The 26684-nt window shown below is 45.3% G+C and overlaps 2 protein-coding genes across 11 annotated transcripts in view; one reads left to right on the top strand and one right to left on the bottom strand.

Moving 5' to 3' along the window:
* TBCCD1 (TBCC domain containing 1) overlaps positions 1 to 21893 on the bottom strand; it is a 356963-nt gene extending 335070 nt beyond the window's left edge. For 2 of the 10 annotated variants that reach the window (XM_069225786.1, XM_069225795.1), the window contains exons 1-2: positions 20784 to 20898; positions 7959 to 8347 (exon numbers count right to left, since the gene is read on the bottom strand). In XM_069225786.1, coding sequence (XP_069081887.1) covers positions 7959 to 8294 — 336 coding nt within the window. In that variant the 5' untranslated portion in view covers positions 8295 to 8347; positions 20784 to 20898. The other 8 variants (XM_069225785.1, XM_069225794.1, XM_069225787.1 and 5 more) reach the window with 7 other exon arrangements.
* A 22-nt stretch (positions 21894 to 21915) lies between these two features.
* The window catches only part of DNAJB11 (DnaJ heat shock protein family (Hsp40) member B11), a 140102-nt gene continuing 135333 nt past the window's right edge, over positions 21916 to 26684 (top strand). The window contains exon 1 of the mRNA XM_069225796.1: positions 21916 to 22050. Coding sequence (XP_069081897.1) covers positions 21983 to 22050 — 68 coding nt within the window. The 5' untranslated portion in view covers positions 21916 to 21982. The remainder of the gene's footprint in view (positions 22051 to 26684) is intronic.

Genomic DNA, 26684 nt, shown 5'->3' with positions numbered 1-26684 from the left:
TTCCAATGCATTGCTATCAATCTTTTATACATTAAACAGGCTAGGTCTACAAATTTGTGCAGGTATCTTTGTTTTTTAGGTCTTAGCCTCAGCCCCAGCAGACAGGACTTGGGGTCTACTGGCAGTGTGAGACCCGTTATTTCGGAAATCCCCTGTATCACCTCTGTCCAAGCTTTTTGTATATGAGGACACTCCCAGACCATGTGGTAGAAGTGTGCTAACGGCGCTTTACATCTAGGGCATGCCGGTTCAGATTCGGGGAACATTCGCTTTATCCTGGCAGGAGACACATAGGTTTGATGTGTGAAGTTAAACTGGGTGTATCTGAATCTAGGGTTCCTAGACACGCCTCGAGCATGATACAGGGCTTTCGGCCAATCGGTTTGTGGGATCGGGTCAGGAAGGACGGCATTCCATCTCTCCCGTGCTTTCTCCGCATGCGGCTCGGGGGGTTTATTAAGGACTTTATACAGGCTTGATATTATTTTTATTTGAGCATTGTATTGTAGGAGATGATGAATTACAGGGGAGGTCTCTGGTTCGGAGGTGCCTGCCCCCCACGTTTTTTTAATTGCGTGGCATATAGCGTGGTATGTCAGGAATTGGCCTGGATTCACCTCCGTGAGGGCGTGTAGGGCCTCGAATGACATTAGTTTACCATCTTCGAAGCAGTCGCCTACTGTCTGCATGCCTGCCTCTACCCATGCCAACGGCGTTTGCGTGCCGGGTGCATTCCACCCCGGGAGGTGGACCAGTGGGATGTGTGGGGAGTAGGGGAGCTTGTCGCCTCCACTTTGCATGTATTTAGCCCAACACGCATGCGCCACTGCTAGCAGTGGGCTAACGGGCTCTGCCCTGGTGAGTTTGGATGACAGCCATTTTAGCCAGGGGGGTCCCCTTCAACCAGGGCTCGAAGCACACGGACTCTGTCAGCGTTGGTCTGTGGAGCCAATTCTGAACCCACTACAGTTGTGCGGCCGCATAGTAGCGTTCGAGATTGGGGGCTCCCAGACCACCCAGGTCCACTGGACGCTGTAGCGTGGCAATGGCCACGCGCACTCTGCCACCGCCCCAGATGAGCTGCAGCAGGGCTGTATTTAAGTTGCCAAAGAAGCTTTTGGGGATGATTATTGGCAAGGCCGCGAAGTAGTATAACAGCCTAGGCAAGATCAGCATGTTCGCAATCGCCACCTTGCCTGGTGGCGAGAGCGGAAGCTTATTCCAAAATTGCAATGAGCCTTTTATGGAGGACAGTGCCCTCCCCAGGTTTCCATCTCTGAGATCTTCTGTGTCATGGTATACGTTTATCCCGAGGTATTTGAACGTCTCCGGGCACCATTTTAGACGCCCCAGTGGAGGGGCGCCCAGTTTTTCGGGTGGCCACTTTACTAAAGGGAACGCGCATGACTTTTCCCAGTTTACAACTAAGCCTGATAGGCCTCCAAACTCGGCTAGTAAGGATATTACTGAGGGAGCAACCTCACGGCTTTTCCGGATATATATTAGGGCATCATCTGCATATAGCGAGATTGTGTGGTGGAACCCGTTCCTGATTATTCCCCAATCACGTTCCATGAGGCGCACTCTTGCCGCTAGTGGTTCCATTGCTAAAGCGAACAGTAGCGGGGATAGGGGGCAGCCCTGTCTCGTGCCCCGGGAGATCGAGAAGCTGTCTGAGATCACCCCACCCGTCTTCACCCTTGCTTGTGGGCTGGAGTACAGTGTACGGACCCAGCGTATATAACTGGGGCCTATCCCCATGCGGGTCATAGTGGCCAGAAGGAAGTCCCACTCAAGCATGTCGAATGCCTTTTCGTTATCCAGTGAGAGCACCATTTCTTCATGTGCATCTGGGGGAGTGTCTCCCATTATGCTCAGTAGTCTGCGGATATTTTAAAAGGTGTTACGCCTTGGTATGAAGCCATTCTGGTTGGCGTGTACCAAGGAGTGCATGAGGGGGGCTAGTCTATTTGCTAGTATTTTGCCTAGTATTTTGCAGTCTAAGTTTAGAAGCGATAGTGGTCTATAGGATTTAACATCCGTGGGGTCGCGACCCTGTTTGGGGAGCACCACTATCATGGCTTCTCTCTAGGAAGTAGGCAGGCGTTCGTTAGTCCATGCTTCTTCAAACACCTTCAGCAGGTGAGACTTTAGGCAGGGTAAATAGGTAGTATAATATTACAACGGGAGCCCGTCTGTTCCAGGCGCTTTATTTCTGGGCATCTGTGCTAGGGCTATTTCTATTTCCCCCATTGTCATGGGAGCTTCAATTATTTCCCTGTCAGTTTGTGACAGCTGCGGCAGGAGAGAGCCAGCGAGGAAAGCCTCAAGTTGTGGAGCAGTGCATGAGGTGCGTTTGGTATACAAGTTTGAGTAATAATCTCTAAACGTCGCGTTTATCTCAGTTTGTGTGGTGACCATAGCGTGTGGACCCACATGTATGGCCCCTATTGGAGAATGCTGTCTGTCCTCTCGGAGCAGCCACGCCAGCATTCTGCTCGATCTATCCCCTTCTGTTTGCAGCCTCATTAGATGATAGTTATAATCGTGACAGCGGAGTTTGCTGTCAGCGTCGTTGTATTTTAAGCGCCTATCCTTTAGGACAGTGTGGGGGATTTCCCCTAGCGCTGCTGCTATTTCTGCTGTTCTGAGCTCCTTCTCTAATTTGCCAATTTCCGCCTGCAGGGTGCCTCTTACTCCCCATGTGGAGGATATGCATACTCCGCGGACCACTACTTTGTGGGCATCCCACTCAATTGCCCGAGTTGTTGCGGTCATGGCGTTTGTCTCTCAGTACTGACTTATAGTGGATTTCAATGTTTCGGCAAATGCCCGATCTTGTAGCGCTTCCACTTGGAACCGCCAAGTAGGAATCGCCTGGCATGCCCTACCCCAATTCAGTGTTACTCTCAGTGGTGCATGATCCGACAGTGTCTGCGCTAGGTATTCTGACTCGCTGACTAGTGCTCCTATATCCCGGGTGCCCCATATTATATCTATTCTAGTATGGGTGTTATGTGGTACTGAGTAGAATGAGTATTCCCTCTGCTGTGGGTGCCCCAATCCGCCATATGTCGTGCAGACCCATATCTCTTGCCCAAACCTGCAGGGGGCCAGGGGTTTTCCTATTTGCCATCAAGCTCACTTGAGCATGGGATCTGTCCAATGTTGCGGTAGGTGTGCTATTAAAGTCCCCGCCCCAAAGGGCCGGTACCATTGGGTTGGACAGTAATGTGGGTGTGATGGTGTCCAGGAAGCCTGCAACCCCGCTATTTGGGGCATATATACCGACTACAGCTAATTGTCTGCCGTCCAGACTGCCCTCCACTACCACGTATCTGCCTCCTTGGTCTATTTTATGTGCCGATAAGAGGAATGGAACTCCCGCTGCTATCCAGACCAGTACCCCCCTCGCAAAGGCTGAGTACGCGGTGCCTATCAGTTGACCACCCCATTTCGCACGCAGCTCTTGTAAGTCCGCTTCGAGCATGTGCGTCTCTTGTAAGATGGCTATGTGCACTCCTAGTCGCCTAAGGCGTGAGTGTACTCTGGTCCGCTTGCTGAACGCTCCCAGGCCTCTTACATTCCATGTTACTATGACATACTGGGTTTTGTTATATCTCCCGTAAGGCGCCATGCGGGGATTTGGGGATAGTTCTCTGTTCTTGAGCACTGACCCTTGAGATTGGCCCACCTGGTCACTGCTCCTCTGACAGTGCTATTTGTTAAAAGTAGCAGGTGCAGCTGTACACTTTGTGTTTTGAGTGATTCCGGCGCGTGCATTTTTACTAAACTACTAACCCCACCCACCCCAAATGAGTCCCCAACACTACTTACAACTTGTGTGAAACTACTAAACCCATAAACGTGTGAAATAACCCATATCCGATTGGATTTCGATGATGGAGTTATCATATCTACCAGATGTGGCTCTTATGAGGGGCTCACATCATTCCGCAGACTTAGACTGCTGATACCATTGGGCTCCCCCGGGATGTGAATCTATTCCGCCCTCTGCCCCGGTGCCACCCGCCGCCCACGCCTGCGCGCCCCCCGTCAGATAGCTTTACATTTATACCAAAGTTACTCGTTGCTGGAGGCGCATTTCCTCTGGGCCCCGGAGGCGCTCCCGATATCCCGGTGGCTCTCCGAGTTCAGGCTGCGCTGGGGCCGGCGGGTGAGCGGAGTAGATGTGTGCGACTAAGGTTCATCTGCTGACCTGAGGGTGACCCGCGGACCGCCCAGTTCTCCTGTTATTGTGGATGTGGAGCTGGCCGTATCAGAGTCTGAGTCCATCTCAGGGGGCTTCCTAGCAGTCGCGAAATTGCTTTGCATGTGTAAGGGCGTCTCTTTGAGCACTCTTGCTCTTTCTTCTGCTGCTTGCAGGTCGTTAGGTTGGCCCCTAGCGCGCCTCTTGGACCGCCTCTTTGGGGCAGAGGTTTGCCATTCCTCATCTCCTTCCGCTTCTTCCCGCGGGCGAGCAAGTCCCTTGGCGTGCAGCCATGTCCAAGCATCCTCCAGGGTGGTGAATATGTGGGTGCGGTCCTCCGCTACCACCCTTAGTTTCGCGGGAAAAAGCAAGGCGTACTTTATGTTGTGTTCACGCAGGCGTTGTTTTATTTTAACATAGGAGTTGCGTTGATTTTGCACCTCCTGTGCGAAGTCCGGGTATGCGTTAATAGTCGAATCCTCGTACTTGAATGGGCCTCTGTTGCGGAATTGTTGTAGTATTGCGTCACGGTCCCTGTGGTTTAGGAATCTAGCGATCAGTGTTCTAGGCGGCTGGCCGGGGGTCTGCCCGGAATTCTATACGCCCGTTCCACGGAGAAGAACTTGGATGGAGCGCCGTTAGCACCTCCTTGATCAGCCATTGCTCAAGGGGAATTTCCAATTCTGACTGCTGCATACTTTCTGGAAATCCCAGGAATCGTACGTTGTTGCGGCGCGCCTTGCTCTCCATTTCTTACGACCACCTCCAGAGCACTTTCAGTTCTGCGTCCAAGCGCTGAATCTGTTTTTGGTTGCCTTGAGCCACTGGGGTTAGGACGGTGAGTTCTTCTTCGGCCGTTTTCACTCTTTCGGCTAAATTTCGGTTGTCCACACGTAGAAGATTCAGGTCTTGTGAAACTGCATCTATTCTGTTTTCCAGAGAGGATTTAGTGTCCATAATCGCCTGTAATACTTTCTCAAACTGGGCAGAATGCAACATGAGAGTGTTTTCTAAAGACTGTAGGGACGGGTTGGTCTGTTGGACATTGGGTGTTGTTCCAAGAGTATTGCGGTCCGGGTTCTTCGATGACTTGGCTCTGCCGGCCATTATGGCTGTCCGGGAATTACCTTGTGAGATGCTAACTCGCTCAATTTGGCGCTGTCAACTCGGCGGGCTGGGCTTTTGTCTGCTGCGCTCGGTGTAGCGTGTGCTTTTAACTCTTGGGGTGTAGGACTGGCTAGTGGAGCCAAGTAGGAGCTTATTCTTTACTTTAAATGACCAGTGCGTGTGGCTGTGTACTCTGCGCGGTGCGGCGGCCGCCGTGTCTTCCCCTGGCCTCGGCACTGAGTCACTCCTGAGCTGTTTGTAGTACCCCTAGTGGGGGTGCGTCCCGTTTGGGCTGTAATAGGGTGCCCGTGCCCTCAGGAATTCCGGCGGAGTCAGGCGGTGGCAGCGCTCCCGGAGGAGAGAGGGGGCGCGGCTGGAGGCGGAGGAGGGAAGTGCACCAGGGCGAGACTGAGAAGTGGGGCGGGCGTCTGGCCCTCAGGTGGGATCCACGTTGGCTCCCATGAATGCTGGTGTAGACCCACGGGAACAGAGGACGGACAGTTTCTTGTTTCCCACGGGAAGTCGGCGGGGGCCCCGGTGTGGCTCCCACATTTTCGGTCCGGGCCGATCACTGGTACTAAGCTGCCTGTCAGGGCGAGGTCAGTGGGGCCCCTGTGGTGCACTCTGGTCCTGGGCCACCTCCTGGGCTCAAGCGCTGCACGTCGACATTTTAAGGGCGCGGGTCGACCGTTGGAGTGGTGAAGCGAGGGGAGGGGGCCGGGGCCCGGTGGCGACCCCCCTGCGTATTTCTAGCGTCCCCCAAAAGGCCTCCTCCTCACCTCGGTGTGTTATTCTGCTTCGCTGTTCCCGGCTCCTTCTTCAGCCCACAAGCCGTGGTGCACTTGGATCGCGGGCTGGAGTGTCCAAGCAACCCAGTGGAGGCGCTGCTGCTCAATACGGTGCGTCACTGCAGTGTTATGGCCCCGTCTTGGGCCCCTGTCTCAGCCCCTCGCTGTTTTTTTATCGGGCTGTGGGAGCGCCGAGCGCCGCTCTCGGCCCTCGACCCCCGCTGGTCGAGCCTCGGTCAGCGGGGCATGGGCAGGCGGCTGCGTCCACACCACCCCGGCTCCCGCAGCTACGAGGGAAGCCAGGCGGCACGAGCGACGCCGGGCGGGGGCGAGGTTAGACCCGCAGACGCCGCTCCTCGCCATCGCAGCCGCGTTTAGGTCGGGGTCGGCGACTCGCGACCCCTGGCCATGCAGGCTGGCCGCAGCGCCGCTGCCACGTTTGGGGCAGTGACCGGCCCCTGCTTGATGCTCCGTCCCGCCCCGGGCAGTTCTCCGTTCCCGATGTGCCAGCGTGCGCCATACAGGATGAGTTTGGCAAGCCCTGGACGGATTGCACGCTTCAGGCGTTCGTCCTGGCCGCCATCTTGGCTCCTGTGCAAATGAGGCTTAAGCTGAACATTTGAGGCTTTACCTGAACACTACCATTCTGCACTAGGCAAACAAGACTAAGGCTATATCTGTGTTTATGAGACTGCAGTGGCCATATACAGCACATGTGGCCATGGCCTGTGAGTAGTACATATAATACTTGTCAGCAAACCATTTCCTATACAAGAGATAGTAGATCATGTAGTGTTTATACTATGTACTAAGCAGGACTACAACCTATGCCTTGTGAAACCTGCTCACAAGTCGAGTAAAGTCTTGTACATGCTCTGCAAAGGAATGACCAAAGGGAACATACAAGGGCCTGTATGTTACTGCATGGCAGAAAGACAAGTCCAGTGAAAAACTGCACAAAAAATACTACCACAGGGCATGCCCTATATAATATTGGCCCTGGCCTGTGTGTGTGTGACGCACAAGGCATAATTGCGGGTTGCACCTATATGCAACATGCACGATATATAGTACACCATACACTTTTTGCAGTATACAACCCAAGGCTTGACTTTTATGAAAAACAAGGGGCCATGCCCAATATATGCAATGCACAGGGCATGAGCAGGTACTATCTACAGCTGGAAGCCTTTCCTCTTAAGCACAATGCACAGCGGAATAGTAAGGCCTGTAAGCACTATGGAAGGTGTCCCTGGCAATGCACATTGTACAGCACACACAGGACAGTCCCAAGGAATGCTCTGTACATAAAATGTATAGACAAAACCCACAGGTTATACTGTGCACCTGTGGAGTATCACAGTCCCTAAAGGATCTGGGTGCAGCCAGGCCCTATTTGTATAAAAAAAAGGGTGCATGCTATGCCCTGTGCAAATGGCACAAAAGGCATGGATGCAGGCCATGCAAAAGATATGGCGCACACAGACCATATAAACACTGTGCAACTCAGTAAGACACACAATGCCGCAATACTGAAAGAAGAAAGTTGCAGTTAATCAGTAACATTAAGTCAATTCAGGCCCACAGATATAGGCCTGAACGATCTGGTTCACAATACCAAGCACCAGAGAAATAACAGGGTCTCAATCTACACCAATTAAATTTGAAGTATTTACTGGAATCACATCCCTTACGCTTTTCAACCTTATATATATATATTCCATAGATACCGTACAATTCTTTTCCCCTTTTAAGTTCTCCCTAATTTAGCTGATCCCAAACAAACACACTTTACAAACTGACAAAGCATAAATATACAGAAAGGCCATGAGAAAACAAAAAGGCGTGTTAACCTTATTGCGGATCTTGTCGAGTTCCTCTGAAGACTTGCAATTGGATACAGTTTCAGCCCACTCCAGACGATCCACTGCATTCCTCTCTACCAAACTGTCAAAAACCTGGAAGTAAAGCCAGGCCAAATCCTCTGCCAACTGCAGTTTCCCACATGCTATATGCCTCCACATGGGCCAATATAGGCGTGGGTAGCAGCCATCATTGGCCCGGGTTCGGACATAGGTTGACATCTTCCGCAAATAATGTAGACTGAATTTAGATGGTGGGGGCAGCTGGAGGGCTCCCACAAGGAACGGTTCTGTCTTTGCCCATAGCTGGACATTCAGCGGATCCATAGTACTGTTTTTCTAGATGCTCACTAAAGGAGCACAAACAGGCCTGCAATAATCTGAAAAGTTAAGAGCAACATGTTAATAATGTTAGAGAAAATAACACAAACCTGAAACTGGACACATCATTAAAATAATTGTATATGTTTCAACGCTGACAATTCAAATTGTTCCCTTGAGAAAATCGTCATTTAAACACAAGGCTAATCCAATTTTGTGCTGAGATTTTACATTAAATGCCTAACAATATGACATTCACTATTCATAAACACCTTGATAACTGGCACTAGATTCACACCTTGTCACCAAAATACCAAAGCCAACTGAAGGGTAGGGTCTGGCTCTCCAGGAAAAACGTGCCTAGGACATACTTTGGCAGGATTGCACACAATTCAACACTTCATTGTATTAGTTTTAAACTTACTTACAAGGCACTGCATCAAATACTACACACCTAACTCTCCTCAATCCACAACGTGTCACGCAGTTATGTAACCCTGATCAGACTCAAAAGGAAAAATTATTCCTTAGAGCCACTCCAACCATAAATAACATACCGTTCACAGCCAACCACCCGCATACCACATATTTACAGAATAGCACATCTATTGCACCCACCTCACTCTAAAACAAAACATCATCTCACACTTCTATTAGGTAAGAAGCCATACTAGATGCTAAGTACAATAAAGACCAAAACAATTTATGTCATCAAACACCATAATCTTCCCATGAAATACAACCTGCCCAGCACCATGAAAAACAATACAGTCCCCCACCTTCAAGAAAATCAAATTTATCCTCACTCACATGCAAGTAAAAGACTGCACCCTCTAAAGGCATCTTTTTGCCACACAGCTTGCATACTGTAGTAGCAGAAGCCTGTAGATGGTCTGTTTTAAAAGCAACAAAGGGTGGGTTTTTTTCTCTAAACTTGCCATACAAGACAAAGGTGTATTAATCCCAACTAAATGAAATGTTCTCCCCATCTCTACCTAAAATATAACATACTGTAGAAAGCATGTTTTCTGTAGCTGGGTAACAGTAGAATGTGAAAAGTCAAACTTGATTTTAACGCCTTTTTGCTACGTTATTAAAACGAACACACAAGTAAAACAACTTTGTAGGGTGTTAGGCAAGGCAGAACGACAAAATTAACAGATTTTGATCACCTATATAATTTTCTTAGTTACTAGACATAATCTACCAGAAGGTCAGATGAAGTTTTTAGTAAGAGGCTATCCACATTCAGTGGCATCCTGTCATCCACATTTAATCACAATTGTGGCTGAGGCCCCCAACTTCACTCTGCTTTGCCGAAGGTATAGCAACTAGAAAAGCTACCTTGAGAATTAAACATTTTAAATAAATTAATTCCAAAAGTTCAAAAGGTGCAGCAGAAAAAAATAAGTTCCACATCAAGCAGCACATACTGAACTATGGGACAAGATTAGGGAAAGGTTTGTAGCAAACTGGGTGTGAAACCTTGCATAGAGGAGCATCCATCCTGCATTTTGCAAAATACCCTGTTACCACAACAGTTGAGTCTATAAAGAAGTAGCCAAAACCAATGCAAAGTAATCCTTTTAAAAAATCGAGTATCCTCAGGGAATCATAGGTCAGTAGAGATACAGCACAAGACAAATGCCACTTAAATAAAGATTTACAGTGTTTAGAACAGGACAGGAGTGGCAGGACTACTAAACTTTGTAAATGTTTCACGTCCAAAGAAACTCACACATGCTCGTCATAACCTTTCAGATTCCAGAAAGTTGGGTTCAGTCTCATCAACTATACAGATGAAAGAAGAAGTCACCTTTCTGTAGACAGGAACAGAAGAAGAGCCATTCCTTTAGCAATATCATTCGCAGAACAAAGAACCACATTTTGCATGGCCAGCCTGCAGCAACAAAAATTAATATCTTTTCTGTGTATATTTTCTGAAAGAGGCTGGCTAAAACAAAGAAATGCAATAAAGGCAAACAACTAGCCTTTGGGCTAATGAAATGACAGAACATCTATTCCCCATACTCCCCAAGTATTTCCTTGGGTGCAAACGTTTGGAAGACGAACATTCTGGGGAGAGGCGAACAGACCCAGCCAGAGGAAACCCAAAAGGTTTATTTCCAAAAACAGATATGACCTCAGAGCAAATACAATGGAGGAGGTTAGCACAAGGCTCAAAGCAACTGAGAATCCTTGTTGTATCCTAGCAGGACACTAGCAGTTCCCTGCAATTCCATGACCTCTCAGCTTTCCTGGGAAGACTACATTCCCTGGGATGAATGATTCTGAAATGTTGTACCCAACCCTTTATACTTCCATCTGTTGTCACAATTACTGGCTGGAGGTTTTGGATGGCCGCTCCTTGGGACATACGTTCTCCCAACAGCTACTTTTGAAGTGACAGTTGGATTTCTAGAGACACTGGGCTCAATGTCCAGCAGTCCTGTACTGAGGACGCTACAACATGTAGTACCAAGGGCCTCAGAAGCAGTCTGGTCCAAAGGACCACAAATACTGTGACTTCCATGTGCTCTTGAGATATCAAACATAATGCCTCAGAGTCCTTGCACTGAGGACTCCAATACGCTATTACAGGTTATACCAAGGACTTCAGATGCAGTCTGGCAAAAGGAACCACAAATACTGCAGCTGCCATGTACCTTTGAGATCTCAACCACACAGGCTGCAACCTTGGTACTTCTCAGGTGATTCAATGGAGGTTATACGTTAACAGTTACTGCTAGAACCCACTCAATCAACTCTTGACACATGTGGTGCATGAGGGGAGACTATGTCCAAGGAAATGTTAAAAATTATGGGGTAGATGAGGAATACATTATGGACTGGTATGGGGAGAACGGTCACCATTAACAGCCCTATCTTACAGGTGCTATCTACATCAGATATGGATTAGAGCGGGAAGTGGAATAAAGATGGGGAAAACAATTATATGACTACGGGGTTGAAGTTGGGAAGACCACTGGGTATTACTTTGCCCGTGATGGACCACCAGATGGTTCAAAAATCAGCACTTAAATGTACTGACCGAATGTAAAGATGTGGACATGTACGGCAACAAAAATAAAGTTAATATAACTGATAAGAAAGCCTACCCTCAACCTGTGCTGATTAGAGCCCCTACAAACTCCTGACATTAAAAGAGCTCCAGAATCCAACCAAACTGCTTCAGCAGAGGGCAGATGAAAACTGTAGGAGTCTGAAATGAATGGAATAATCGGACATGAATCAGCCAGTCATCCCGAAAATGGAGTAACAAAATAACAGGTGCATATAAGGCCAACCACTGGCTGTAAAACCCTCATAGCTAATATAAACCTATATATGTCTGAAACTGATAAAATTGAGAAGGTACACAAAACTAAGATGTTTTTTTCTATAATGGGTGGAAGACTTAGGAATATGAAAGTATGCATTCTCCAAACCAGTGACCATCAAATAATCTCCAGAGAACACCATCTGAATTTTGTCCTGTGTAGCAGGACCCTTGAAATGAGTTAGCCTTCATGAAATTGTTCACCTCCTTGAGATTAACAAAATACAGGACATATTTGGCTTCTTAACCAGAAAAAGTCCAGAGAACACTACATTATCAAATTCCTGCTTTGGTATTCGAACAATGGCCTTCTGCTGATCCCCTGACAAAGAAAGTTGTGTTCTTCAGTAGATCACTGGACCAGTCTGTCAATCTTACTACAGAGTCAGGAGGAATACCAAGGATCTGTATGGTATATCCTTTCATTCCTAAGATTCACCATGGCCAACATTGAAATACCATTCCTGGATTTGAGAATTTACTATGAGAGAGGGGCACTGAGGAAAACTGAGGTAAACAATAAACCAACTGACAAAAATAGTCTGTTTCCACCCCCAGACTTTAAGGTAGGATCTTCCAGTAGGACAGTTTCTAAGGTTAAGGCGTGATTGCACAGACACCAAGAAATACCAGACAAGTTATCTACCAAATTCAGAGAAAATGAATATCCCAAAATAATCATTGAAAGTGCAAAAAAAAAGTGCCAGAAACAATAGAGAGAGCATTCTGAGCACATACACGCAACCTTGGAAACCTAAGCCCATCTGTTTTACTACCTTTTGCTCCAATTCCAATGAGGTAAAAAAAACTGATCAAGAAACACTGGGACATTTTGAATTCTGGGAAGTTAAGAATCAAACAATCTTTTTTTCATTCAGACGCAGTCAGAATCTGTGAGATGCGAGAAAGAACATCAATACCCAAAGGACACTATGGAACACCCTGACCCCTGCGGGGATGTGGGGTGTGTCCATTTACAAAAACAAATGTAAAACAGAGGATCTTGGGTTGCCCAAGTCTTGAGTTCTGAATCATCTGATAAACTGCAATTCCAGTGATGTGGTTTGTGTGCTTAAATGCTCCTGTATTCTCCTGTATGTAGGTATGACAACAAGGTAGATAAAACACATATCACTGAGCACAGGAGTACTATAAGATGCAGGAGGGATAACACCAAGCTTACCAGACACTATGCCCAAACTAATCACAGCGCAGATAACATGGAACTGTACGTCATCGAAAAATTGGAGCAGACATTGTGACTTGAGTAAGGCCCTTCTCAACTACGTGCAGAGATCGGTTTTTAGATTGAAAACAGATACACAGGGCCTTAATGATGACATTCCTTGGATTTCCATTAACAATTATTTACTCTGACGAGTTGACCCTTTCCACACTGTACCGCCAATATAATTAATAGCACTGCACAATACATCTGTCATCCCCTATGATGTATTATTTGATTATTAGGATATTGGTCGAGTTTTAGCTCCATTGAGCAATCTTTTTTTGCAGGACTTTTTTTAACAGGGTTGTAGACCAAGAAGTAAAACATCCATCCCAGCACATCCATATGATACCAGACTTATGTGACCGCCTTTTCTCCGAGGGGCTGTTTGTGATCTTTTAAGTCATGGTGATTTTCCCATAATGCAGCCTATCTACATGCCACCTTTATGTTTGACATAAGGACTGTGATCACCTCACCGCATCTTCTGCGGGTGCAACTGTGCTGATATTAAGGATCCATCTGTGATTTTTTAACAAGGCCCTTGGACCTTTTTAAAAAAGGGGGCTTCTGAAATGTGTTTGTAAGGTTCATTATGGGGACTCTGATTCCCCTACCACGTTTCAGTGAATGCTTGTGTGTGGCTTTTTTTTTTTTTTTTTTTTAATAATATTAGGGGCATAATAAAAAGAAGGTTTCTATGAGGCATACTTGAATATCTCCTCCCCCTTAAAAACATGTATTCATGTATTACATTGGGCCCATGAGCTTCTGCGCATATTAGAGTTTCCCCTGCCCTCACGCCACTTATGAGCAAAGGACACAACACTGAGAGGAGAAGCAGACACTGCCGCTGGCCTCCTGGGTTAGCGGGCATGCCTCGCTTCGTAGCTTGAAACAAGCGGATACAAACACAGCATTTTACATTAACCCATTGGCTATTGGGGCCGTGAGTCCGGTGACTGAAGGTTTCCAAACCACCACAAAGCATTTTTTTAAACAGGTTACCGGCTACTAACAGACATTCCCGGTCAGCTGTTCCAGGAGGGTGGGGCAGGTATTTTTACAGGTGCCTCTCCTTGAAGAAGTAAGTGCGATATCATAGGGAATTCGGGGGGGGGGGGACAAAAAGAGTGAAGTGTAAACATAAAAACATTGAGCTAAGGCTACACTGTATTGGAGAGTGATTAAAAGCTTTGGACAACAAGAGCAGTGAATCCAGAGGAATGCGAGCTGCATTACCTATGACATAGTGCACTTACCTTTTTTAAAGCCCACACAAAAGAAGTGCATTATGTCCAGAGTGTGGCTGTAGGAGACACCCCTTCTGAAAAGACCATGAGGCAAGTAGGCCAGGAATTATAGGTAATTTATATTTATTCTACATACAACTTGGATGTTTTTCACTTTCATTCATGTGTCTTGTCTCACTTGTGCCATGCACGTTCATGTGTCTCTTTGAGAATGTGTGCCATCAGGTATTGACAAATAAACCAAAGCACCTCCCAAAAAAACGTTTTTTTGAGTAATTGTGCCCTATTGTCAGGCTACCAATAGGTTAATAACTAAGTGTTCTACCCTTCCTAGTTTCTATTCATATGTTAAAAAACTAGCAAAAAAGATTGTAAGGTCGGCCCACAATTTGCATTTAATTTTTCCACCTTTCCGATTAATTGTTTGGGTTACGGTTTTATGTTTTGTAGCTCTGATGAATGCCAAAGACCTTTTTAGACTATTAACAAAAGGGCAGTAAGATGTCAGCAGGCCATAGTTATGGGGATAATCAGGCATAATACACATCTAACAACCCCATTTTAATACCTTTATCGTGTTGTTTTAATCATATTGAGGATACAACCCTAATAAAAACGGGCATGTTTGTGGTTTATCCTAAGATATTTTTAACTCCATCTGGACCGCAGTTCTTTGTCTAGTTAGATAATATCTAAGAACTCATTCAAAAAAGACACACTTGAGGGCGAGTCCGCCCTGGTAATATTATCTTACCAGGGTGGGACACGGTGGCCGATGATGAAGCATGTCACATTACAGGAGTGAGTCCACCTCGTCCACATCTTTGGGCTGTCTGGAAAACTCCTGAATAAGAAGGGCGACACCACAGATTCCTACAATAAGATGTCTAGGGTAAATAGAGTACCATATATTGTGTGTTCATTCATATCCTTCTTGGATCATTGTTAACACCCAACCATCTGAAATAACATTCTAATGACCTTTAAATGCAGAAAGGACAACCAAAAAAGTGCAGATGCCTGGTGGTGACAACTTTCTTTTTGGGGATAAAGAATGATCTACTTCAAAAAGGCTGGTATGAACTACTAGGGAGGAAATTTGATTTTTGAGTACTTGAAGAGGGTGAGTACCATTCGGGTAATATGTTTTCCAGGGAACTGTAGGGGAGGTCTTACAAATGAAAAAAGAAAATAATATTCCCTCCTCTGCTACCTCCTTCGCCAATTCTCCCAGTTTCTAACCAAATAACTTGTGGCCTAAGGAAGGTAACTTAAAAGGAGGAGCTTATGTGATGACTTCCCTTTTCATGCCCTCGTCTGGTATGGTTGTCTGCCACAAACCATACAGCTGAGAGAGACACAGCTTTCAAATCGTCCAAAGCAACATCTGAAGTCAACTGAAGCTGTTTGCTGATTAACTCAAATAATGACTTGCATTATTTCCTTCCTTGTGGCCAGAACTTAGGCCTCAAAATCACAAAGCAATGACTGCACAGTACACACTGCACAAGTCTCTGACCTTTGAGCAATAACTGCAGCAGCATGAACCACTTTAAACACATTGCAATTTTTCTATCCACTGCGTCTGATGAGACTACGTCTTCTGTGACAATGTTTGTATGTTCTGGGCTAGGAAGAAGAGAATAAATTGTCGATTTTCCTGGGAATTATTCACAGAACTCCAACAAAGGTTACATTTCTGCCAATACCTTGGTGCTGCAAGTTTATCAGGTTCTCACACTTCCTGCAAAATTAAGGTCTAGATACTAGGCAGCAAAGGAGATCCAGAGTCAGATGCCAACTGAGGTCTACTGAATGTGTCTTGCAAACTACAGCAGAAGTGGCTGTAGAAAACGAAGGCACAGGTACTTCCCAAAAACCCAGATTTGCTGAGATATGTCCAAAGACCCCTGCCATGCACTTCCTTCCGAAGTATGTGTCCACAAACTCTTTGGCATGTTTCTGTGGTTAGCCATTAGAGAGCCCTTCAATAAGCTCTGAACCATCAGAGGTGGAAGGGTAGAAAGCAAATGTCAACCTAACATCCAAACCAGAATAGACAGCAGACTCAATCAAGCCATTCAACAGGTCTATAAACATTAATGAAATCCAACACTGTCTCGTACACCATGCTGAAATAGGAGAATCTCCCACAAATCTTTAAGTTGATCATCATGGAAAGAAAATTATCCCTTAGCTGACAGTTTTAATTTTTCTATCGGGATATACGACTTCCCTACCCAGAATCCAGATAGGAATACTAGGTGACAGATTGTGATTCTATAAGAACTTGCACAACTCCATATAGAAGTAATATTGGTAATATCACTAAGAAGTCGCAGAAATATGCCCGCAAGCATTAAAACAGGAAAGGCAAGAGCACTTACTTACCTGATCTGCAGTCCTATGGAGAGCCGTTTGGCTGCAGCTTACTGCTGTGACCTGAATATGGAGAATTACCTCTACGTCCCTCGACCCAGTCCTTGCCTATGAAGTTATCCAATCTCAGGTAAGGAAACAAAACCAGAAGTGCTAGCAAACTATCCCCACCCTCCACTGGGAACTACAAGAAAGTAGTCACCCCCCAGTGCTTCCTGTTTTGTTTCCTGTCCTTCTGACTTGGATAGGGAATGCTAGGAGTTACTGATGGGCATGAGACTCCCTCCAGTGTGGGAGTTTATGTCTCCCTGCTGGGCTTGAGGGCATTGCTCCTGCCTTTGTGGAAGCTGCATCCATTTTTTTTGCCATTGGTGGGAACCCCGCACCAGCTGTCTGATGCACTTTAATTACACCTCTAGGTTCAAACCACCTTCATAGATATATTTGTCAACTCAAAAAAAATTCCTCCTTCCAATGAATGCTCTTCTAGGGGTTCTTCTCCACCTCTGCCACAAGGAAGACGCCCTCAGCAGATGCTGAATTTATAGGAAACTGGATGTAAAAATGCTGGTGTCCCTAAAGTAGCAGAAAAAGGAGTCAAGTCATCTGGCAGATCTGGAAAGCTTGTATTCTGATCTTTCGGACTCATATTTATCTAGAGGTTGTTCCCCTCCTCTTCCTGATCATAAAGGGAACTACATTTCAAAAAAGACATTACCTGAATTGTTTTCCCATATCAGGGATAACTTCCAAGGACGTTATCCTATGGCAATTTAAGAAGCCAAATAATAAGGGAGTGTCTATCCATCAGTACACCCTTAATGTTAAAATAGAAACACTACAAAGCATTATTTCCTTAACAGAACTGAAGGCTTGTTTGGACCTGCTGGACTTAATGGACGCCTATCTGCACGTCCCCATGTCAAAACAGCACCAACAATTCCTCCTGTTTGTGCTTGGGGCAAGCATTGGCAGTACAAGGTCCTTCATTTCAGTCTTCGGTCCTCCCCAAGACTTTTGCCCATAACACATCATCGCAAAGAGATGTCAATATTTCATTATTTAGATGACTGGTCTGTCCAAGCTCCTTCGATGTCGGCCCTCAATCATCATCTATCTTTGACCATTGCAACTTTAGACCATCATTGGTACCGCCTAAATCTTCCGAAGCGTGATCTTTTCCCCTCCAGGGATCTTCAGTTCATTTGAGCACGATTCAACTCTCAGCTGGGCAAAGTGTTTTTTCCTCTGGGCTGAATGATTCGGCTCCAGGTATTGCCAAGGAAGCTACTGGCATGCAGATGTACCTTCCTCTTTCAATGGTTGAAGATACAGGGTCATTTGGCAGCTGTCTTTACAGTTTCATTGGCAAGGCTTCATATAAGACCCCTGTTGTATTACCTCCTATACCAAGGTGCCCTGTCAGTCTGGAACCTGAATTATGTGGCTTCTGTCTCCCTAGATGTCAAACCTTTCTCTGCAGTGGTGGATAAACAAGGACAACCTCTGCAAGGGAGTGGTGATGTGCCCGAATTTTTCTATGATATTGACAATGAATGCAAGTGCTGTGGGCTGGGGAGCGCCACTGAGATCCATGACAGCGCAAACAAAATGATTGGGGGCAGAAGTGTGGGGGGGGGTCATTGATTTGGAGAGAACTAATGCCAGTCCTCCATGCTCTTCATCATTTCAGTCCTCACCTGTTCCACTGCAATGTGTTGATAAGATCAGACAATAGAGAAAGTGGCATACTTCAGTCATCAGGGAAGTACCCATTGCCGATCACTGAACGAGCTGGCCTGCAGTCTGGGCCTGTGGGCAGAAACTCCTCTCCTCTGTCAGCTGTGCACACCAAGAGTCTGGACAATGTGGTGGCAGGTGGTTTGAATCTGAAGTTTCCTCCTTCCCAGAATTTTCAATTGACACAATCCATGTTCAGGACCATTTGCAAAAGGCTAAGCTTCCCTTTCTTGGAGCTGTTTGCCTCCAGACGCAGCACTCTTCTTCAGAGGTTTTGCTCCAGGTTCCTGTAGGAGGGAGATTGGGGTGGGAATGCTCTGACACTGAAGTGGCATCAGAAACTTCTCTTTGCCTTCCCAACAATTCCTCTGATTAATAGGCTGTTGTGCACAATCCAGAAATACCTTTCTCTCTCAACCTTGAAGTATCAATGGTATGCAATTAAGGCATTTCATGTGAAATGCAAGATGGCTGATACTGCAGTTCCGTTGGTTTTTCAATTATTCAAAGGTTTTTCACAAGAGGGGAAAAAAGTTCTCTTTTCCCTCTTGTGACCTTCCTTTGGTTTCAAAGGTGTTGTAAAATGCCCCCTCTAAGACTTTACGCATGATGGATCTTGAATTCCTGTCTTTTAATGTCCTCTTTTTGGTGGCTATCACCTCTGCCCGATGACTGGTGGAACTGTCTGCTCAATTTTGTCATCCTCGCTTTCACTTATTTATGGATGATGCAACAGTGGTACTTCACCCAAATCCTTCCTTCTTTCTTAAAGTTCTGTCAAAATGTCACCTTTCCCAGGAGCGTATTCTTCCTATTTTCTTTCATAATCCCTCTTGGATTCTTGAACTTCTTTATTAAGCCTAAAAAATAAGAGCCCACAAACAGCATGACAAGAGCATCGGTGAGACATAGTAAACTGTCATAACCGATGTCGCACTTACATATATATATTAGAGTTATACTTTTCAAAATACAACATGTTACACACACGCAAGCTATTACTTTAAACTACCAAATCTTAAACTGAATGTCACAAGTCTATAATAAAAGAAAACATGCACTATTGAAAAATATACAGAGTGCACTGCTAAAGAGAACACAGTGACGTAAACATGCAGCACACGTCACAGTGAGAGCTCACGCCAAACAGTGCACCACAGCAGTAGCTCACGCTGCTACAGCTGTACATAAACAGAAAGTAGCACCTATACAACAGCCTGCCAGTAAGCATGTGGAAAGGGAGGGCAAAATTATGCAGCAGGGTTGACTAAATTATGCAGCAAGAAAAAGCAAATTACTCAACCTAAAGCGTCACGTTTTGATAGCATTACTTCATAATGTTGTCATTTTTCACGTTAAGACAGCCTGTGCAAAGATTTCACCTCATTAGTACCAGATTAAAACCCAACTAGAGAAATAAACAACTGAAATGGTCAATTATTCTTTGCATAAAGCCTCCACACGGGTCGCACCAAATTTAGAAATGTTGGATCGGTGTCAGCTAAATCCAAACAATAGGTCTGTTAAAATCTGCAGATTGTGCAGCAAATCCATAATTATGCTGCAGCTTCATATAATTCCAGTAACCTTGTTTAACGGTCATCCCCAAATGGTCGCCGCTTTTACACTTTAGATTGCCCTGCCGAACCCTTATCTAAGGGAGGGAACATTGAAACACAAAAAAAGAGTGAGAGAGAAGGACGCTCCCACTGGATGCATTGAAGAATTCCCGACTGTCAAAGGACTGACTGTCCCCAGCTTCTAATAACCGTTGAATTTATCAGGTCCCTGTGTGGCTATCTGCTTCAGTTTAAGAATAGTCGTTGCATTCTTGGGCTTGCAGTCCTGGTTTTATAAATAGAAAAATAAATCCAAGTCCCAGAACGCAAAGAAAAAAACTGGCCTCGAACAGCTATTATGCACGATCCTGGGAGGCTACATTTTGCTTCAAAATCTTGGTTTCGCCTCCTCGTCAACTTTCCTCCTGCTGCTTTTCAGTCTCCCTCTTAGCTCTTCCTCGAAGACACCTCAACTAACATTCTGCAATTGTCTCTTCTTTCACTTTGTATCCGTTAATGCTCTACTCGCCACTCTCCCTGCAGCTTCTCCAAGCATCTCTACTCTGCCTCTCTCCTCACTGCTTCCGCGTGCACTCACACAGGTCTCACTTCTCAAACAGCCTTTTTCCCTTCTCCAACTGTTCCCACGAGACAATGTTTTTTTCTTCAACGTTTTATCCTGCAGTTCTTCGCTAGTCTCTCTTTGTTCAGTTTTTCTTCTCTCTCGCTTATTGCTAGGCAACTCTCCTTTCGTTTCTTGTGAATGCGACCTTTCGTAAACGTATACCTCGCAGAAAAAACTCAAAAAAATAATACAAATGTTTAAGAGCAGGCTCAAGTACGTAAACTTCATGTCCTTCGTGGTACGTTTACAGAAGTACATTCAATTAAAAATGTAACCCTTCAAACTGAGATCTTATTTTGAATTTAAACAAACAGCAATATGTTCATACAGACCAAAACATTTCTGTATGGTCGCATCAAACAGGTCCTTACAGTTCACTCTCCCACCAATCAAGTAGGGTTTAGCGCGAGATGACAACCCGGAAGTGACCACGCCATTAGCGACCGGGTTATTTACAATACTAGTTTTCAGATATCCATTGACAACGACGTCGTTACCTTGCGCCAGTCACGTTACCGGCAGAGAAAGCCACTTAGGGAACGAGGCGAACTCGCTTTTTCATATATGTATTAAAAACTCGAAAATGTCACTGTGTGAGTTTTATTGATATATTTTTGACCGTCAACATCTTAACACGTCGAATAAACGCCAAAGCTTTCCAAAATGTTAACAACAATCAGCATCAAATAATTAATTAAATTGCACACAAGTAGCTTTTTTTTCTTCAGTAAGAAGTTCAGGACCCAAAACTGACTATCACAGTTTCCTCATTAATAGGAGTAGTGTGTGGTTTAGGAGGCGCGCAAGCGCATTATACACGCTCCCAATCCCCCCTACTTTGTAATTTGCCATGTCTACGGCGGTGATTGGTTGTGTTTCACGAGCTGCATCGGCTTTTTATTGGCTTGGGTTGACTAGGGCAAAGGTGACGATCTTGACTGCGACTCGCTGGAATTGGAACGGGGATGGAGACGTTACTACGCCCCATTGGCCAAAAATGAATGAGAAACTAAAAATGGCCAAAGCCCTCCTAGCGCACGCCAACCGGGAGCCATCTTGTTCTTTTTTTCGATGTGCAACGGCAACCATTCTGATGCCTGTAAAGCAAATATATTAATAATGTCCACATAATATTTTTAGTTTATGGTTAGATAAATACATCTAATGCGAATACGCTATAACGTTACTAAAGAAAGGTTATTTATATTTTTGTTTGACAAATGTCACCACTGGTGATTATTTGGTTAAAAAAAGTCAAATTAAAAAAAAACTTGTCAGTTATTCTATAATCTACAAAATATTCAGAATTTTGTGAGCTTTATATACAGTACGCATTACTCAGTTCCCTTTCCAAGATGGCTGTAACAATTGTGAATGGTGGACAGCAGAACAGGCATTTGTCAATCGCTTACCGGCAGGAAGAAGACAGAGCAGTACATTACAACTGCTGGAGACCCACGGCGCTGGCCCGAAAAAAAAACAGATCTAGGGACCAACTTGAAAAAACCGGAGCCTCGTTCCGTTCAGAAACTGCGCCGAACTACAGAAGACAGGCTGCTGGACGGCAAGCATGTCTCCACATTCTCTGTGCACACTCTGCCTTTTACTCATCTACCTCATTTTCGCGGTGCTTGCAGGGTGAGTGTCACCAACCGGTGGGACAGTTAAGGAACGCTGTACTGTGGGTTAGGGTGACCTAATTTCCATTGTCATTAGCAGGTCGCTTTGAGCGTGTGGGGCCACCAGCTGGCATTTATTGAGGGGGGTAAGTGAAAGGGCGAATGTCAGTCGCCGTACGCATTTTTTTTTTTTTTAAAGCAAATTGCCCATCTCTAATTTAGACCCCAGTCGTCTTCAAAAGATGTAGCTCTGACGACGTAATATTTATCGAGTGTGATTACCGTTCTGTAAAATATCTGTATCGGTTGCAGCCCCTCTACCCCACTCTGGAGCTACTCTTGGAGAGTGAAGTGTACATCTTGGTTATCCAACTAGAATACAATAGAACATTCCACTCTTTAACAACAGTGATAAAGAACTAGATAAATCCCAGGGTCTGCCCTGTAACCATAGAAAGCAGGTTGTTGTGTAAAACAATCACAGGAAACGTCTGATAAGTGTAGTTTTCTTTATTAAGTAAAGTAGAAGCTGGGACCAACACGTCCAACCTCCACAGCATAAAGCCAGTAACTGCCGTGCTTGGAATCTATATTGTACTTACATACAATAGGACCTAATTACATTCTATTTTACGCCATAGACCAATTCTAATGTTAAGAGATTTAAGTATAAACACAATACAGGTGCTGCTATAAATGATGAGGCTGTACCACTTTATAATAGCTGTGACTGCTGGTGCCCGCGTGCTCCTGAGCAGTCCTTTTTGTTGAACCCCTGACACGTCGGTGTGTGAATTGTGTATGTGTTTCACGCAACACTCTTCATTCCTTATAACGTTTTTCAAAACATAGGTCACAAGCCTCAGGTCCACTAACAATAAATGCATTGTTCTACTTCAGTTTCTCAAGTCCACTATTTTAACAAGCATAGGTCCTGATTATGAGTTAGGTATAGTGGTAAATGTGACCTGACAGGGTAAATAGCACACCATATAAAATGGTGCAGCAACTCAGGATATAAGCCAGGATTAATAAACGAAGGCTGGGACCCATAACCATAAAACAGCTTGAAATCCAAAGAAAACGCATGCTCAATATGGGTACCGTAAAAAAACACTTTTCATCATTACAGATACACTGGAGCCCAAAATAGGGATCCACTCCCATCCTGAAAATGCTAGCAGTTCTAAAATTCTTTGAAACGGGCACCACACAGCAGACGGTAGGATTGTTGCATGACATTTCTCAGTCAGCTTTTGGCAAAATACTCAGCTAAATGATGGATGCTTTGCAGATTGTGAGCGAGACTCATATACCGTTCCCCTTGGACACCCACACAACGAATGCCAGCAGAGCAAAGATCTGTGGTACAGCAGGGTTTCTTGACATTCTAGGGTCAGTTGACTGCACTCATATATTCTAGGGTTAGTTGAGTGCACCTGGTGGCCTCATGTAAACAGGAGGAAGGGTGCTGAAACCGTAAAACGAAACACACTATTTCTGTGCAAATGCTGTGCGGTTGTATATATACTGAATTGGTGTGGACCAGACCACAACATCATGACCCTGAGGAGAAGCAATATTAGTCATAGTGTGGTAAAACATCACCCGTTAAGGTACTGGGCAGGTTAATCCACCCTTTCTCTGCAAGATTACAATGCATTATGATTGCTGTAGTCAAAACTCAATACATGTCACTGGTACCATTAGAGGGTTGATAGCCCATATGGCCTCACATACATGGATCCATTTGACTGTGGAATACATTACATCAGCTACTCATCACCATGACGATGATTCTCAGCCAGGAAACCTTTTAACAACCATGTGTGTTTCCATTACAACTCTCATGTCTTACCTCCAGTTTCTCTACCCTTGAGACCTACTTCATGCCTTCCACTTCAGACATGTTGAGGATGGTCATAACTGGTTCTTCCCACAGATCTCGAGGTAAATCCAATCGAAATTTGTAGAGCACACTACTTGCACGTAAAGGTCTCGTGGCGCTGTGTGGAGGGGGGTTGGTCGGTCCTCTGTGCTTCAGTTGAAGAGCCAGGTGTTAAGGTCCTTCCTGAATTGCGTTATTGATGGTGACTTCTTGAGGTGAAGAGACAAGGTGTTCCAGCAATTTGCCTGCAAGGTAGGTGAAGGATCTTCCTCCAGCCAAGGTCTTCTGTATGTGGGGTACGGTGGCTGGAGCCTGTTGAGCGGAGAGGTCTGGCAGGGGAGTAGAAGGTGATGAAGTGGTTGAGGTAGGCAGGTCCTAGGTCGAGCTGAGGTGGAGAACTACCACCAAGTGCCATGTTTTAGTTCTTTGGCTAAGTAACTTGCTTAATTCCGTAGAATTTCAAGGTTTAGTACCCGTTTTTAATGTTCTCAACATCATATTGATATATTGACTCATTATTGATTTTGTTCATTATGGTCTTCTACAAGCATTTTTTTCTGTTTTTTTTTTCTTTAGTATGAGGTGGCACATTAGATGTTCATAATATTTTAGCCACCTCCTTGACCAGGATTTCCAGCTCAGGATCCGTAAACGTATATACTTCCTTTCTTCGTCTGAGTCCGTGATAGAAGAGTCTGGCAGGTTTCTGTTTGTGATGACTGAGTGGTGTCAGATGATGTCAGTGGATTCCTTTTATCTTGTTTCAGCTGCTTTGTCCACATAAAATGAATGCCTGTACACTCAGGAGTTGGTGGTGGACTTTCGGGGTGTCCTAAGGTCTTTTTGTGTATCATTCTGGCTGTTTTTGTTCTCTAGGGATTCATTACCTCACTACAGACATTTCCAATGCCTGAAAAAAGCCACTTCCTGATATTTTGTGTGTATGTTATTTATCGGGTGTGGTATTTCACCCCCGTGCTAAATAACATACATTCTGTATTTAACATATAGGCTAAATACCAATTGTGCGGTACACCATAAACAATAATAATCAGTGTTATTTAAGACATGTTAGTTACTAAACCCAGTGGTATAAGTATTTACGTAATTTCCTATTTATTGTTTCTTCTCACCAAACTCTTAAAACCATAGTCTTTAACTTCTGAGGTTTCTGTGGGTTAGGTCTAAAGTTGTCGTGGTGAACACACACCACTGCACCAATCCCCCCTTTTATCATGCTCTTTCTGCCTCTTTGCCTTTATTGCCCCATCCACTTCTCTCACACGCCTTCCCCCTTTTAAGGGGGCCCCCAAAGTCATCAAATTCTTCCAGCTGTCAAAATCCCCAGGAACATCAGGTGCAAGGTCAGTTATTTAATTCGTCAGGTCTTCTTCCACCTTGCTGTATTCCTCGTAACTGTGGCTGAGTTCTTTGTCACTGTCACCATTGTGCCATGCTTTCTCGCCGCCTTATAGGGATGTTGTCAGCAAGGTGTAACTTGCCACTAATTGATCTGTTTTGCATCAGTAAAAGGCCCTCTTCCTAGATGTCGGACTCTCTGGAGTGTCAAGCTTGACTAGCTCTGGCATTATTGACTGCTTTTTTTTTCCAACTAGCACCTGTGTCCGAAACTGCTAAAGACCAGGAATCAGACGCATGTGGTATAACTAATGTATTGTTCTTTCAAACATTATTCTAGTCGGTGATCTTCGTGTGGAGCTATGCAGTGGGATCCTGTAAGCTCCTAAGAAATGGTGTATGGCAACCTCCACTTCTTACTGTTGTTCCTCGCTAATGTGAATTGCCTTATTTAGCATACTTATAAGCATTTCTAGCTCGCTGTTGGTTTTGGGTCACCTAGACATAATCTTTCAGTGAGTAATTTTCAAGAACACCAAATTATCTCTAAAATCACCACTCTGAAACAGTGGTACCATTGGCCCCATGCACCAAGCCGAAGTCTGCGGATGAGCCCATAACTAGGGCAAATCCGGTTCTGTGGTGCTTGTGTTCTAGTTTATGGGAGACCTAGCTTGGCAGATCGGGCTGGTCTGTTCCCACTGGAGTAGGATCAAGACTGCTTTGCATATAGCAGGGTCCAAACTGAGGTACCATAGGGGGTCATTACAACATTGGCGGTAAAAGCAGCTTACCACCGTGCAGAAGACCGCCAATACACCGCCGCGGCCGCAGAATTTTGCCACAGCTATTATGACCCACATCTCAGAATCCGCCGAAAGTCAGACAGCCACACAAGTCCGCCACACCAAAGATCAGTGATAAACTGGCGAAAACAAAACCTCCACCGTCACGCCAACAGAAACACGCCCATGCTATCACGACCCACGAATCTAGGCGGCGGTCTTTCAACCGCGGTATTCCATTGGCGGTGCACACCGCCGCGCTCAAAATACACACACATCTCCAAAACACCGCCACATTGGACAATTCGAAATACACACACCTGATACACATACAAACACCACTCCCACACAATCAATACTATATAAAACACACACCCACATCACCCACAAACCCCTACAACCAGAAATTTTGACGAAGGCCAGAGAGACTGCACAGCATAGACATCCCCACCACACCGAGGCACACAACACAATCACCCACACAATATCCACACACAAAACACCACACACCACTATACATCACCACATACAACACCCCACACATCACCTACACCACCCCATGGCACGGCAAAGACATCCCAGGTTCTCGGAGGAGGAGCTCAGGGTCACGGTGGAGGAAAT

This window comes from Pleurodeles waltl, chromosome 3_1, assembly GCF_031143425.1.
Source record: "Pleurodeles waltl isolate 20211129_DDA chromosome 3_1, aPleWal1.hap1.20221129, whole genome shotgun sequence".
NCBI classification, from domain to species: Eukaryota; Metazoa; Chordata; class Amphibia; order Caudata; family Salamandridae; genus Pleurodeles; species Pleurodeles waltl.
The sequence above is the reverse complement of the archived record's forward strand: the minus strand, read 5'-3'. Positions and strand labels throughout refer to the sequence as shown.